Genomic DNA, 17091 nt, shown 5'->3' on the forward strand with positions numbered 1-17091 from the left:
ACAGCTGTATACTGTGACTTCACAGTAATTATGACATCGCATTACTGTGATTTAGCGGTAAGCTGCTGTAGAATTAATGTATTTAACTGTGAAATTACAGTTGGTGTCTATGTATTACTGTAATTTAACAGTAAGCAGCTGTAGAATTCATGTATTTAACTGTGAAATTAGTCTATCTATTACTGTAATTTAGCAGTAAGCAGCTGTAGAATTATTGTACATAACTGTGAATGTCTATCTATTACTGTGATTTAGCATAAATGAAGGACCAAACAAAACTGATAAAAACAGTGACATAACTTTTATTTTTTAGAAGTAAAATACAATTTAATTACATGAATAAAACACTGGGCAACAGGGATTGACACTGGGTAACAGGAACGTGTGTCAAAAGAGAAAGGAGGAGACAGAGAAGAGAGAGTGAGGGAGAGAGATGTAAGAAAAGACAAAAAGGTGGGAATAGAGAGGGTCGCAGGTGTCTCGCTCCTTCCATCGCAGCTGGCACCTGCATAGTGTGGGTTCTATCCACTATATACAAAAGATAAGAAAGACAAAAAGTTTAAGTTACTCTGTGGTGGACTGACTCCCTGTAAGTATGGTGCTCGCATTGTAACACTAATCCTAAAATGTCTACAATTTAAGTAATTTCAACTATTTAAAAAAAATTATGTGAATAGTACTCTTAATTAATATTAAATCAACAAACCAGGACTCTTATCACTCCTGTTACTTTTACCCAGTCCTATTATTTTTCACGTGAGTAACAGGACTGAAAGTAACATGATTGAGGTTAAAAGGTTAGTTCACCCAAAAATGAAAATTCTGTCAGTAATTACAGAGCACAAATTAAGATATTTTTGATGAAATCTGAGAGCTGGATCACTCCTCCATCGGCTTCTAAGGGTTTGAAACTTGCTGGCCCAGAAAAATGTATTAAAGATATCTTTAATATAGTCCAAGTGACTCCAGTAGCTCAATCTTAAGTTTATAAAGCGACGAGAATACTTTGTGCGTAAAAAAAAAAAAAAAAAAAAAAAAAAAAAAAAACTTTATTCCACAATTCATTTCCTTCTCTGTGGGCCTTGAGTTTTTTCTTGTAGTATAACAGCGTAGCGCTTCTGTGTTATACGTCACACGTATGCTCACTATTGGCCGACGCTGGTCATGTGTGTGATGCATGTGACATATTACACAGAAGCGCTACGCTGTTATACTACATGAATTCACCCGAGGCCCAGAGAGAAGGAAAAAAAATAGTGGAATAAAGTCATTATTTTTGGGGGGGTTTTGCGCACAAAAAGTATTCTCGTTGCTTGGTAAACGTAAGATTGAGCCACTGTAGTCACTTGGACTATATTAATGATGTCTTTAATACATTTTCTGGGCCAGCAAGTTTCAATCCCTTAGAAGCCTATGGAGGAGTGAGACAGCTCTCAGATTTAATCAAAAATATTTTAATTTGTGTTCCGAAGATGAACGAAGGTCTTACGGGGTTGGAACAACATGAGGGTGAGTAATTACTGACAGAATTTTCATTTTTGGGTGAACTAACCCTTTAAGTAAAAATTGCATGCTAAATTGCATAGTAATTCAACACAGTAGCAAGTAATGTAAATTTACACTTAAAAATATTGTAAAGTACTGTAAATTTGACGTTTTTTAGACGTCAAGGCATGTTAAATTCAAATAAACGTAAAAACAATTAATTTTACACATTTATTTTGCAGTCTATCTAAACTCTACATTGAATCAGGAGACACTATAGAACACATTAAAGGGATAGTTCACCCCAAAAATCTTTGGAACACAAATTAAGATATTTTAAGAAATCCGAGAGCTTTCTGTATCCTCCATGGACAGCAATTATTTTACTTTCAAGGCCAGGAAAGATTGTTAAAATAGTCCATATGTATACAGTGGTTAAACCTTAATGTTATGAAGTGACGAGAATACTTTTACTGCGCAGAAACAAAACAACACAAAATAGAATACCGACTTGATTCAACAATTTTTTTCCTTTCTGTGCCAGTATCCGATGCGTTTCACGTGATGTGTTCTCGATCATGCATGTGATTGCATTGCGCACAAAAAGTATTCTCGTCGCATCATAACATTGAGGTTGAACCACTGTAGTCATTATTATTTTAACGATGGTTTTACTACCTTTCTCGGACTTGAAAATGGTTATAACATAGTAGTCTATAGGTGGGATCAGAAAGCTCTCAGATTGCTTAAAATTTTCTTAATTTGTGTAGAACAAAATTCTTGTGTTTGGAACATCATGAGGGGATGTAATTAATGACAGATTTTTCAATTTTGGGTGAACTAACCCTTTAATAGCTTCAGTAAACTTCTTACTGCATAACTACATCTAGCTTAAAGGAACACGCCGACTTTTTGGGACTTTAGCTTATTCACCGTATCCCCCAGAGTTAGATAAGTCCATACATACCCTTCTCATCTCCTTGAGTGCCTCTGTTTGACGCACCCACCGCTAGCCTAGCTTAGCACAAAGACTGGAGGTAAACAGCTCCAGCTAGCATACTGCTCTCAATAAGTGACAAAATAACGCCAACATTTTCCTATTTACATGTTGTGATTTGTATAGTCACAGTGTGTACAAATAACAAGGTCATATGAGACAACCATCTTCTAACTGTATACATACTGGGAACTATATTCTCAGAAGGCGAAGCACTGCTACTTCCCCAAGTATATTCTGAGAATATAGTTCCCAGTATGTATACGGTTAGAAGATGGTTAGAGTCACTGTAACTATACAAATCACAACATGTAAATAGGAAAATGTTGGCGTTATTTTGTCACTTATTGGGAGCAGTATGCTAGCTGGAGCCGTTTACCTCCAGTCTTTGTGCTAAGCTAGGCTAGCGGTGGGTGCCTCAGACAGATTTACGGCAAGCACGGAGATGAGAAGGGTATGTATAGACTTATCGAACTCTGGGGGATACGGGGAATAAGATAAAGTCACAAAAAGTCAGCGTGTTCCTTTAACACAGATACTGTGTTTCATTAGTCCGTTCTTAAATTGGAACACAGCTTACATTAGATTGACATCCATTCGAAGTCAATGAGCTTCCTGATAAGAGTGCAGACTTGCTGGTTCATGTGACCTCTCTGCCTCTTAGATTTTGTGCCTGTCTCTGGGTTGATGCCCAAGAAGCACCTACAAACAAAAAGACAGAAGAAACCTGTTAGTTTAATTCAAGTGTGATGAAAAAGGTGTCAGTTCCCAGTCATCACCTTCAGTGGGTCACTGCTTTTGCAGTACAGAGTCAAACTAAAGTTAGCTCAGTTTAAACAAAGGTGTAATTCAGGTGTAAGTACTGTAATTCAGAAAAAAAAATGCATGGAACTGAACTGAAAAACATTTCCATCACAAACACAGTCAAGAATAGACCTTCACCAAAGTAGAGGTGTGTGATTTACCTAGGCAAAGCATTCGCACACAACAATTTACATAATTTACATGTTCCGTTTGCAGAGGATGGAGTAAGAGCCTGTTGCCTCTCCATCTCCCTATGGCTGTTTCTACTTGTACTCTTCCTCCTAGAATTATTACCCGTTCACAGATGATATGATAAACATTTCATTTCTTATATCTTTTTCACAATAAAGCACCCAGTTTTCTAGTTGTTTCTGACTTTTTTTAAGCTTTGTCTCTGGTCTAATCTGGTCTGGTCTCCAGCACAGAAACACAAATTAAGGCCCCGTCCACACTACTGCGTTTTCGTTTAGAAACGGAGAATTAAAACGAATACGATCTCCGTCCACACCAGCGTTTTAGCTGCGTATTAGAATTGATCTCCGTCCACATTAAAACGACTGAAAACGCGGATCACGTGACCATTCACCAACACTGGGCATACGCGTGCCGTTGTAAACACAACTTCATTGATAAAATTAGGGCTGGGCGATATGACGAAATATATCGTCTGGACGATATAAAATGTCTATCGTTTTATATAAGGCTCTATCGTTTAAGCCACGATAAGGCGTTTTACGGCAGAATTTTACGTCAAGATGCACCTCACGGCATGCCCATGCACACAGCAATACATAAACAAACATGGAGGAAGACAGTAGTAGACGCGGTTCAGACCAGGGTAATTCACCCTTCGCAGGGAGCTTGATTGACAGGCGATCTAACCAATCATAATCAGCCATCCGCCATTTTGTCCGACAAAGCAGTGAGGAGAGATCATAGACAGTATATAAACGGAGAGATAGCAGATTAACATGGGAGGATTTGAAATTGAAAAACGGAATGTACTGACGCCTTTACGTGGTTTAAAACAACATTCCTTCTTATTCCATGTTATGTTCATTCATGTTTATTTGATGCTATAAATGAACTAGAAGGAAGAGATGATCAGTTCACGAGCAGCTTTAACTGATGCTGTACAGTGATCTGTCAGACACATTTAAGAGCCACAAAACGGTATGTATCGTTTAAATTTATAAAAAAAATACCAAATTCGAAAGGTGAGACTTTGTTTAATATGTTTAATATCAAAAGTAACTGAAAAGTAACCTGCTCTGTCCTGTCTGTCAGCGTGTTGTCAGTCTCCTCTCTGCTCCGCGATGTATTTTTCACTGCGTGAGAACATGGTGTGTGCGTGAGAGCAGCGTAGCTTGTCGGACATAGCGACAGTAACTAAGGGGGGCGGGTCTTCGCGAAGGGCAACCAACCCAAACCGAGGAGCTTGTACTTAAAAGAGGGGCGACTTCTGTCGCATCTCGCATGCATGGATGTGGTTTGGATATAAGAAGACCGACGTGGACCAGACAACAGTTGTTTGTAAAGTTTGCCGGCTCCCAGTGCCAACAACGGACTCCAACAATACTAATTTATTTTATCACCTGCGCAAGAACCACGAAAAATAATACAGAGAAAGTCAACGAGCAAAAGCAGCGTTGAGTGGTGACGTAAGCGCTCGAAACAAACTCCAGACACAGACGCTGCAATAAATAAACAAATAAATAAAATAAATATTTAGTCCCTACTACCTTTTATTTGTTTTGTATATCATTTCAAACTGCATTTCCAGATTACAATTTTATATTGACTATTCATGAACTGAATTAACACAAAAATTGTTATATCGTCATGTATATCGTTTTCGGGATATCAAATGAGCTATATCGGGATATGAAATTTTGGCCATATTGCCCAGCAGATAAAATAAAATTAGATAAAATTATCCCACCATGCGCTGGTTCTTCCCGGGTTAACCCAAAACCGCCGCTCCATGTGCGGTCAGTACCGCCGCTGCACACAGGAATTGTCACAGATCGCTGAAATGATAGCTTGCCTCTGGCGCATGTAGGCAGTTATAGCATTGTAAAATGCAGAATTTACTTGCACAACAGCTGCTAGCAAAGATATACGCCATGACTGACGACACCCAATCATAGAGCCGAGCGTGAGCCTCTACTACGCCATCGTTTCTAAAGTCCTTCGTTTTGACCCGTCCACACTAAAACGCCCTCCGGAGATTCAAAACGAAAAACGGGTCGGCAGCGTTTCTAAACTTCTCCATTTTGGGTCTCCGTTTTTGCCGTTTTAGTGTGGACGGGAGGTGCAAACGTAGCAAAAGGTCTCCGTTTTTAAACGAAAACGCACTAGTGTGGACGGGGCCTAAGTCTGCAACACACCACTTGTTTGAGGGGGAGAAAGGGGGGTCATCACCGTTTGGCTGCTGTGGTCCTGAGCGGATTGCAAAACACAATACATCCAAACATTCCTTGTTTAACCCAACAAATAAAAAGCAAGCCCTCAAGTACAATATTACTGTAGATATTACCTTTGGATAAATTCCAGAGTACAAGCAGCATCTTCAGCATACTTCAAGTTAAAATTGTAGTAGCTGGAAAAAATAGCAGCCAGACCAGTTGTAAAGTCAAGGTGAGGTCCCATGACCACTTGACCCTCCAACGACAGCATCCATGCCCTTGGTTTCATTATGTCACCTGAAACAAAACCAGATACACTCATCATGGACAACTGTTCAGTAAAGGAATACATTTTTTTTATTTATTTTTAATTAAGAGTAAAAATAGTTGTGGCATATTCTAACTACTGTGTGTTACATTTCTTTAAAAGAAAATGTCAATACATTCCATATGTTGAACAGTAAATAAGTAAATAAAGTTTCAGGTGTACAGTATAATTCACACCACCACATACCTTATCACTTAAAAGTTTCTTTTGGATATTAAAAATCTGTCCTTTTCATAATAGATTATTATTTTTTTTTAAAGCCATGAGAATTGCAATTTACACTTTTTTAAGACCAAGTCGTTCAATTGGGGAGTGATAGCAGATTGTTTATGTTGACTTTTTGTTTACATTTAGATCCTTTAAATGAAATTAATACATGAGCATCATACTCAGAAGACTACTCACTCTCAGGTTATCTTTTTAACAGATTTTTTTGTATATTAAGGGACTATATGGAACTTTGTTTGTGGTGCTCAAAGTGCAAAAATGTTTTTTTGAAAAACTCAACAGCAATGTCTTTTTCCAGAAATCATGACCTGGTTTACTTAAGATAATCCAGACCTTATTGTGAGCAGTTTCATGAAGGAACTATCGGTTGAAAGAAAATAGTTACTACATGAAACTGCTCACAACAAATCTGTGGATGACTTGACAGAATACATTCAAAATGAGGAAGACATCAACATTACCTTGAACAATCAAGCGAGGGGTGCTTGGTAGCATCACAGTCCCTTCTACATCAGTGGCTGTGGCACAAGGCTGCAAAAATAACAGTAGAATAAGATTCAACTGTTAATAATCTGTACCTATAGTAGCTATATTTGTGAACAAATCTTCCCTTGGCCCCCATTGATTTATCTTAGATTAGGCAGTACACATTTGGTAAAGTTTAGAATGTGATCATGACAATGTGACTGGTTTCTTTGGACTGATGAGCGGTTGGCACCTGTATGAATGGTGAAGTGTAGAGTGAATAACTTTTTGTGGTCAGAAAACTAGAAAGATGCAATATAAGTATAGTCCTATTACCATTTACAAAAAACAATAGGCCTAATGCTTATGTTAATGTGAGAGTGAAAATATACTTACATCAACATCAAGCACAATAGCATCCTTGGGCTCTTTGAAGTACGCCATCAGAAGGAGAAGAATGCATGTAGCCTTGTCTGAAGCCTCCGGTTCAAAACAAGCCAAAACATCTTTCACGCCTTGATGACAGTTGACTTCTTGGCAGAACTTCAGAATGGTGTTGAATTTGTTCTCCAGGGCCTCTCGAAACTTCACGAGGATGGAGACATCGGTCAGAAGAGTAAAGTGGGAACATATACCTGAAGATAATGGAGTAGAAGTGCTGCTGAATCTTTGTTGTAGTTATAAACAGGTGCTCTTTGGATGCTTCAGGTACATTGTGTGTGTTGCATGGATGGAATATGGCCTCAAAAACGAGCGAGTGGATTTTTGCCAGTATAGGCTCATTGTTCTCACTCTGCTGTTCAAACAACTTATAACAGTGAATTTTACATAACATGACCCCTTTAACTCATTATTGTAACAAAACAAAAGAAAGATATTGTGGACAATAACCCTGAAGAAAGACCTGTGTTTAGCCGCTTTCCGACCGGAGGAACCTTTTCACAGTTCTTAGAACTATTGGCTAAAGTACCCGGATGTCGGCGTGTTCGCACCGCAGGAACAAGGAACGATTTTAGTTCTAGGAACTCCATTTGTAGGAACTAATTTAGGCCCTACTTCAGAGTAGGGTCTAAACCAGCACTATAGGAACTATCCGTGACGTTAGTGTACGCTGATTGACCGGACGCACGCGGAACACCCTGGGAACACCAGCACCCGCCATTTTTAAAACAGCTAGAATGTAAACACACAGATTATAGCCTATATATTTACTCCATAAACTAACTATACAAACATGAAAAACAGTGATAGATGGGTCTCTAAACCTTTATGCTGAAGAGAAAATCCAACGCAACTTTGAGGGGACCAAACCAAACATGATTAGGCTATGTTTATCTGCCCAGCTAGCAACACTGGACATCAACCACACGGCATAGGCTAATAACCTTTTTTCATATACTGTCTACTTTCTATAACAGTTCTTTCTAATAAGATACTAAACAGTACTGTTAGACAGATTGCTAACTAATAAACACAGAGAATGCGAGCATTGTTTGCTCTGGCGTTCTCAGCGCCGCCAAAATAAAGGTCTGTCGCGCAGTCAAAATAAAAGTCACCGTGCTTGCGTCACTCCCTTACCCCTCCTACCAGTTCCTATGGCCACTTGGCCAGTGCGAACGCAAACAGCAAAACCGAGTTTGGGGGTGAGTAGTTCTTAGAACTGTTTAGAAGTGGACAGTTCCTAAAACTAAGTTCCTATAACTACTTGGTCGGAAAGCGGCTATAGTCGCAACCCGTTACATACATACTGCCTTGTAAAATAAGGGAATTTTTATAGCTTTGGATTGTTTTTGAAAGAGATGTGCATTTTACATTTCGGATGATTGAGACTATACTCCACCCATGCAATGAGCCATGTGCTTCACAAGATGGAATAGGGAAAAAATACCTCTTGGTGAAAAGAGAAAAGGCCATTCCTCTTTTACAACTGCAATGGCTGGCGCAGGTACACTATTAAGATAGCGTCGCTGGATGATATAGGTCTTCTCCATCAGAGGTTCAGCTCTCTCAGCACCACTCATGCCTTCCTCTGAGTAGATGTTGAGGAGATGACTTTTGATGCCATCTAATGATTGCTCAGTTTCGCCAACTGGGACTTCCACAGGACACCACCTTACACAGCCGTACTGATCTACAGGGCCTCTAGTCATGCCTCTGCCTTCATCTGGTACCTGACTGTGCGTCCTCTCTCTGCGTCGTCTCACTAGTGTGTTGTTCCTGGTTTTATATTCCACCCTAGTTTTTATTTGCTGCAGAAAAGAATGACAACCATCTCCAAGCATGTCTCCATTTTTTGCAACGTCAGCAAAACATTTCGGATAGCTCCTTACAATGCTTCGAGCAATGTTGTGACACATTGTTCTGTTTGGGTTAGGCTCATGATCCAACATCTGATCAACCACTGCCCTAACCATATCTTTTCTATCGCTTGGTGATGGTCTTGTATTATTTGTCAGTGCCTTTCGAATAGCTGCTGGCATCCTATCCCAGTTGACCTCGAAGGCTACATGCCATGGTCTGCCAAGTGGCAAGGATGGAGATGAAATGGTGTCTTGAGTGCATGGGAAGTTGGAAGGAGTGTTTAAGGAGCTGGGGACAACGGTTGGAGTGACAGGAACCAGTTCCAGTTGAACTATTGCGAGTCCTACACACAAGAGAACAGATTATTACATAAAGGGAGAGAGAAGGTACACCATCTGTGTTTGATTATCGCTCTGAATCCGATCTGGATGTAGTCTTTGACAAAAAAAATGTATTTTCTTATTTTTGCTCATGTTTTTTTTTTTTTTAAGGTGCCCTAGAATTTGAAATTTAATTTATCTTGGCATAGTTAAATAACAAGAGTTCAGTACATGGACATGACATACAGTGAGTCTCAAACACCATGCATGTGTTGTGGGAGAAATTTGGAGTTATCTGAAGAAAATATTGTGAAAGGCTTATTTGCTGCATGCATTTTCGTGTTGAATAGCCGCAGATGTGTAACTTCATCGCCGAGGAAGCACGCAGATAACTGTGGTAAGAAAGCAGTTCTATCGAACAGTATTTTTCAAATGTAACACTGTTCAGTACAGGATGTGTGGTGTGCAGGCGTGTTTGAACCCAAAATGGTCAGATGTAGGTTATACGAAATTGCGTGGCAGATATAGTGTTGTAGCCGTGTCAGTTCGATTGGTAAAATGTGATAAGGCTACTCAGTTTTATGGTAACGTTAGCAATGTTCTTCAAGTACCAGCCTTATGACAGCTTCGGCTGAACTTGTCCTTGTGTTAATTGTCGTGTAATAACTTCTGTATGACCTGTCAATAAAAATTTTTGTAATTGTGTCTATAATGTGATTGGCTAAACTTATTTTATTTCGGTTGCGGGTCGAGTGTCGGTTCTATTTTAAGCGTGTCGGGTGCGGATTTTAATTAGTGCAGCTGTTGGAAAACGGGTCGGATGCCGTTTGAAGCTCTGCGGGTACGAATTTACAAAATCATAATAAAAAATTAAAAAAAAACGTTTGGCCAAGAAATGGTTTACTTTGGGCAGATTTCTAACCCAACTGACCGACCGAGTAGATGCTATATTCATGCTATATTTACACTTATGTAATGCTGCCTTTCTTCAAAAATGTTTTTTTTTTCTTAATTTTATGCATTATATGCATTAGTTTTAACTTTATTTTTATTCTATTCAATTTTATTTAACTTTAGATTATTCAACTTTTCAATGGGAAAGTATCAAAAATATAGTTACCTTTAAAGCCATTCAGTAACTTTCGACACTGAATAGGTCGAAGGTATTTCTCTATGTCTTTTTCTTGAACCAAAGCAAGGTCTTCCTTGCTTTCCACACCAAGCTCTTGCAACCCATACAGCAGTGAAGTCAGAGTTTCTTCAGAGAGACCAGGTATGAATGACAGCACCACTTCTTTCATCATTACTTCATCCATTTTCTGAAAAAAGAGTTTGAGCAGACATACAAACAATTCCATTTGTCAAATTACTATGGTTATATACACAATGTTTGAGCTTTATTATTGCAACAGACTGTACCTAAAAGAGTGGAACTATATATAACTCATCATTATATATAACTCAGTCATTCCTGACCAAACTAAAAGTTTCCAAGAGTTTACTGCACTTTTCAGTCACACTGTCCATTTTCCATGTTGATTAGAAACAAATTATGTTTCCTCACACTTTAATGTTACATGTTACATATCTGTTGTTTGTATGTCTGCTCAAACTTAGCGGCCACTGATTTAATAACAAATGATCATTGCGACAGAAGCGGATCAATCAAAACTAACTTTAGACGGAAAATAACTTAACACTGCTATAAAGCCAAAACAATCTCTGTAACCTTAAATTATACACTTATCTCTGTAAAGCTGCTTTGAAACAATCTACATTGTTAAAAGCGCTATATAAGGAAAAAAATAATAAAATGTACAAGTTGTCCAACATTTCAACAACAGATATCTTTCCACTATATACTAACTATATACACTGCTATACACTATAAACTAACTATATACACTACTATACACTATATACTAACTTGGGGAATACAATCAAACTATTTACACCTATTTAGAAAAACACATTTAGTAAGCAAAACATTGTCTAAAGTAATTGACAAAAGGAATGTATGAATTGAATCTGGATGTAATGAACTAGGATATTTAAGAAACCATTAACAGTTTAGACAAATATACTATTGAAATAGTTTAATAGTTTATCTAATACAGGCAGGGATGGCATCATTTTCTTTTTTTCTTCAGCATTTTTTTTTTATCACACCTAAAAACCACCAGCTCTGGGCATATAAATTTTAACCGTGTGATGAATTATAAAAGAATGACTTTAAGCTTAAACAAGCTTAAAATATGAACAGTTTTACAATCAGTTTTTTTTTTTTTTTTGTTAATCACTGTGATGAGAACATGTACTACAGAACATATGGTAGTAAAGCAGAACCTGTGCCATAGCTTAAAAAAATGTTATTAAAAGGAACACCCAATAAGTTTACTTCTTGTGTGTGCATTTCTACCTGCTTGCTCCACTCGTCACATCAATTCCGGCTACCTCTGACAAGTGCTAGTTCAAACTGCCTCTGGAAAAGAATGGTGGAGAGCAATTAGTGATATATCATATACTTTATATGATGGAAGAGGATAATAGTCAAGCAAATCCTTTTGCTCGATGCAAACATAATCCTCTTGGGCTGCTCCTAATTCACAATAGACACCCATGTCGCTCAGCTTCACAAAAGTATGTTTCTGAGTCACAAACTGCACAGACTCATTAAGAGCAATGATAAGATTAATCTTTCCCACAGAAAGTTCTCTATCAGTACTCTCAAGCAAAACACACATCCCCTTTCGGTATACTGTGCCTTTCACTGTGACTTCATTGCAAGCTACTGCAGACTGTGACTCAAAATTTTGACCAGCTACTGAAGCCCTGATCCTGTCATTGTAATCACTCACATAAAACTCTGTACCCTTATCAACATGCACATCTGAAGGAAAGAGTCTGCCTGCACTCAGGTAGGCTTGCAATAGTTGGTGTCTTTCTGCAAGAGTTTTGCAAAGATTCTTAAAGTTGTGCAATTTCCTAGCACACTGCTTGAAGAAGGTGTGTTTGCTCTCGAACCGTAACGTCCACAGGCGTATAAGTGGGCCAAAGTGAAGAATCAGCTCTGGGTAATGGCACAGATAGTGATGCTTGGGTTTTAATGGACTGGCAGGGAAAAGCCTTTGACGACTGAAGATATATTCTTCAATAAGGACTTTAAGATATGCCACTTGGCCTGTTGTAATGGTTGGTGCACAAACAAGCTCCACAATCTCTCTCAGCTGCAGAATGAGTTGCCATACTTCATTTTCAGAAGGATCTTTAATTCTGTCACCCACAAAAAGAGGTAGCAACCTCAGAAAGCACCAGTTTTGAACTGCATGTCCACTTAAGCGTTCACTACCAGGAGACATGTCTGCTGGTTTGCTGCTGGCATCATTTCCTTGATATTTGAATTGATTTTTACATCTGTTTAATTGTAAGTAGGTAAAGTGCTTCTCCTGAACCAAGTGACCAACAAACAAGGCAAGGTCATAAGACACAATACCCTCAAACAAGTCATGCCCCAGACATGGCGGGAGCCCTGGCTGGCAAACATGAAAATAATTAAGCTGGTTAAAAGGAGAGTCCATCTTGATGCCGCATACTGTAGCAGTAGCACTGGTGTCTAAACCTTGCAAATGACTTTGATAGGATTGTGCAGTTCTTGAAGTCCCACACGTGTATGGTTCATTCATGAATGCATTTCTGTCAATCTCACAGTAGCGGCAGAAATGGCTTGCCCGACTGAAGTTTTCGACAAATCCCCCAATGCAATGTGATCCCAGGTTGTCTCCTGAAATGGCGAGTAAAGCTCCTTTTACTACTCTGCCATCATTTGTCAAAATACCTTCTTCCTCTAGAAGTTTGAGGTCAGTGATCAATGGTTCAAAAACTTTGTTCATGCCAAAGTATTTAAAATCTTTCTCCCTACATAGGAGGACAAGTTGCATTTGATCTATTGTGGATCTATTGTGAGGCAAAATGTCAGTCAGGGTCATGTAAACAGCTAAAACCTTGTGTTTTTTTTTCCCTGAACCAAGTGGATTCACAACCTCAAAAGCATCTTGATATAGGATCACACCAACAGAGGAAGGCTCTGTTTTCAACAGCTGATTGCCCTTAAATCCCTCTCCATCTCTCACATCCTGAATTATATTTTCAGTAGCTGGTTGCAAATGTGTGGCGACATATTGTTCTCTTACAGATTCACTTTTGAACAGTGTAGCTAACGTCTCATGGATGGGAATATACTGGGAAAAGCACTCGTTACCATTTTCATCACTGCCCAAAAGAAAAGGCACAGGCTCAACATAGTTGAAACTGGTTTTAAAAAAACCCTTCCTTTTTTGGTCTGTACTCAAAATGTCCCTGTTACACATCTTAAGAAGATCTTCCCTGTTCATTTCATCAATGATGTTGCTTATAGTGTCCTCTTGGATTCCAATTTCTTTCAGTTTCTTAGTTAAGATCATAAGGGAATGTGATAAGCCAATTTCATGGGCATTTTGAAAGTCCTCAATGATTGTCTGTATGGTACTGGCTGGTAGCAATAACTTTCCTTGTAATTTAAGATACAGAAGGGCAAGGTTTTGCAAATAGAGAGTTTCATCTACAGCAAATGGCCCCTCTGGCTCATTATCATCCACAACAGAAGTATCAGAACATGGCTGACTATGCAGACTACTAGGCTCAGCAGGATCGGACACATCTAACAAGGTGTGATCTAGGTTTTTGTGTTTCCTTGAAAAATGTGAGGCTAAAGTGGATGCAACTGTAAAGCTGCAATCACAACCTCTGACTGGGCATTTGATTTCTAATCCTTCATGTATGTGTGACTTCAAATGCTTGATGAGGGAGCTTACGGTGTCACATGCAACTGTACAAAACGGAGCAACACATTTTAAGGGAGTCTCAAATTGCTTGCAAGGTCGCACAGATGATCCAAGCCCTTTATGCTCTCTATACATATGAGTTGTCAAAATATTTGCTTTGTGATACATCCTAGAGCATTCAGGCACACCGCAATTGTACTTAAAGTTAGGAGCATTGCTATGCAGCTTTGAGTGCTGAATAAACTCACTAACAGTCTCAGACACATGCTCACATAAACTGAATTTACAGTTGAACATTGTGTTCTTCAGTTGAGAAAAACTAAATACAGGGCTTTTTTAAACTAGCAATTTTGGATGTAGCTAGCAGATTGCCCTTATAACACCAACATACTGTATTTGGATCACCCACACCTAAATTACTAAAGACTACTGAACCACATAAAAAGTAATGAACAATATATACACATTAGTTAAAGATAAATGTGAAAATATAGAATCTATTAAGGACTACTCGGGTTTTTAACTTTAAAATGAACAGTGTGTAGTGTAGCTAGAAAGCTACATCACCACCCTGTAGGCTACTGGAAACTAAACTATACGGTTTGTATTTAAGTTGAATATACAAACACCATTACCAGATGACGATTAAAAGACAATAATTACAAACGTATATCCTACAGATACAAATCACTGCAATTACTTTGGACTGTCTAGTTATAACCAACATTAATGTACTGGCAAAACACAGATAAGTGCACATTGGTCTAACAGCGGGAAAACTGCCGCGCAAAACATTTATTTTGGCAGTGGAAAATTCCAGAGACAAGATAAAAAAAAAATAAAAAAAAATACATGGACATGCGCACTTCATTTTTCTGTTGACCAGAAAGACAACGGTTGCTCCGTTTCACACACACAGCAGGGAAGAAAATTATAAAGTTACTAATTTTAGATGAATTTAATCCACCTTTGCCCAAATCCACAAACACCATAATTTATCTAGTTGATAATAACTGTCATAATACCCACATTAAGGCCACATCTTACCTTATAACTTTATGTATCGTCGGTCAATGTAGAAGCTGTGGTAAAAGAGAGAACGCTGTTAGAGTAACTAATATAAGCTTTAAGTAAAGCTAAAGTTAAATGTTCGACGGTGTATCTAATCAGACATCTCACAGTTAACTTAATACGGTATAATTAACACTACAACCAACGTCTTTTCATTCAAATTTGCGCGCTTAAACGTCGACGCGAGTCTGCTCCAGCTAAGTTACAAAAACATGACAACAGAACCTACAACTAACGCTAATTTGGTTCATACTTTTAAATTACATGCACTATCATATAAAAAACATCAAATTGATAAAGTTTGACATTTAAACACTTACCGCTGTCTGAATCCACCGAATGGGACCACGTAGATCAGAGAGCTCTGATGACGCTCTGATGACGCTGCCGCAGTTGCCACTCAAAAAAGTCAAAAAAGACGGCATTCACAGTAGTTTCTTGTAAAAGCCCCGCGCCTGCATTATTTTCACAGTAAAAGTCTAAATACGGTATTATATTGTGAATTATCACAGTTAAAGCCTGTGAAGTGGTAATAATGTAATTAACTGTGAAATATTACAGTTATATCTTGTGAAATCCTGGAAAAATTTTACAGTGCAGGAAAATGCATGTTAGAATAAGGTTAAGGTAAATGTAACTTATTTAAGTAGGTTAGAAATAGTTTTAGGGTTTTTATTCCAACCAAAAATCTGTCATTAATTGATTATGCAGCATTAAAAAAAAACATGGATCAAATATCTAAAATCAGGCGATTTATATCTGCAGCTGATAACGCGAGTACCCCACGACAGCGGCATCCCCCACCGGAGAACAATAATAATAATAATTTGTTACATTTATATAGCACTTTTCGGGGTACTCATTGTACTGATAGGATGTTATGGATGTGTAATGTGCGCATGCGAAGTATGCGCCGGAAGTGAGAGTTTTAGTAAAGTCATATGTTACACGCACGCTGTCTCCTGTCCGTTCCTAAACAATAATATAACATGGTGTCAGAAGTGGACTTACCTCGTGTTCCAAGCGATGACAACTATCCGCACCAGATCGGCGAGATTAAGAGTTTGTAAGTGAAGTTTCGAGGAAATAATCCAGATCTCACATCGACACCTGCAGCTACGTCACGGACACGGAGTGTGAGTGAGCACTGGGACAGCAAAGAAAGCAACGGAAAAAGTGACGACACAAGACGATTCAACAGAAAACGGCACCGAGGTGAACATTTAACATGGATACACTCTTTTCCATAAGCCCGCCTGAACACTTCGACTTAAGTGATTTTGGCAACTGGCCAAATTGGATTAGACGGTACGAGAGATTCCGTGTGGCGGCGGGGATCGGTGAAAGAAGCCAAGAATATCAAATAAATTCACTTATCTTCACAATGGGAGATAAAGCTGATGATATCTTGTGCACACTAGCTCTGTCTGAAGAAGACAGGAAGAAATATGATAGAGTTAAAGAAGCATTTGAGAAACACTTCGTATGTCAGCACTACGTTATTTATGAAAGAGCTAAATTCAACAAGAGATGCCAAGAACCGGGAGAGTCAGCTGAAACGTTCATTACTGCAGTTCATAAACTAGCAGAAAACTGCCAGTATGGTGTCCTTAAAGAGGAAATGATAAGAGATAGGCTGGTAGTTGGAATAAGAGATCATGCACTGTCAGAGAGGTTACAGTTAGATCCTGAACTCACACTCAACAAAGCAGTCACAAAGATAAGACAAAATGAAGAAATAAAAAAGCAGCAGACGATTTTAAAACAAACAAGCGGTGACTCAAACATGGATATGCTAAAATGGAAAGTTAAACCAAAATATGCACAAAAAGGACCACAAAGGCGACCAGACGGGGCAAAATAT

General features: G+C 38.6%; 1 protein-coding gene across 2 annotated transcripts; it reads right to left on the bottom strand.

Moving 5' to 3' along the window:
• Positions 1-282: 282 nt before the first annotated feature.
• si:dkey-15h8.17 (uncharacterized protein LOC100034454 homolog) lies at positions 283-15816 on the bottom strand. Of its 2 annotated transcripts, XM_048186890.1 has the most exons (10): positions 15548-15816; positions 15204-15238; positions 11756-11818; positions 10457-10655; positions 8604-9359; positions 7112-7350; positions 6712-6781; positions 5826-5991; positions 3063-3184; positions 283-528 (listed from the first exon to the last, which is right to left on the bottom strand). In XM_048186890.1, the coding sequence occupies exons 4-9, from the start codon at positions 10650-10652 to the stop codon at positions 3064-3066; spliced, it is 1548 nt and encodes a 515-aa protein (XP_048042847.1). In that variant the 5' UTR covers positions 10653-10655; positions 11756-11818; positions 15204-15238; positions 15548-15816; the 3' UTR covers positions 283-528; position 3063. The 2 variants fall into 2 exon arrangements, with proteins under 2 accessions (XP_048042847.1, XP_048042848.1); XM_048186891.1 differs by lacking the exon at positions 3063-3184.
• Positions 15817-17091: the final 1275 nt, after the last annotated feature.

This window comes from Megalobrama amblycephala, linkage group LG4 (assembly GCF_018812025.1).
Source record: "Megalobrama amblycephala isolate DHTTF-2021 linkage group LG4, ASM1881202v1, whole genome shotgun sequence".
Classification (NCBI taxonomy): domain Eukaryota; kingdom Metazoa; phylum Chordata; class Actinopteri; order Cypriniformes; family Xenocyprididae; genus Megalobrama; species Megalobrama amblycephala.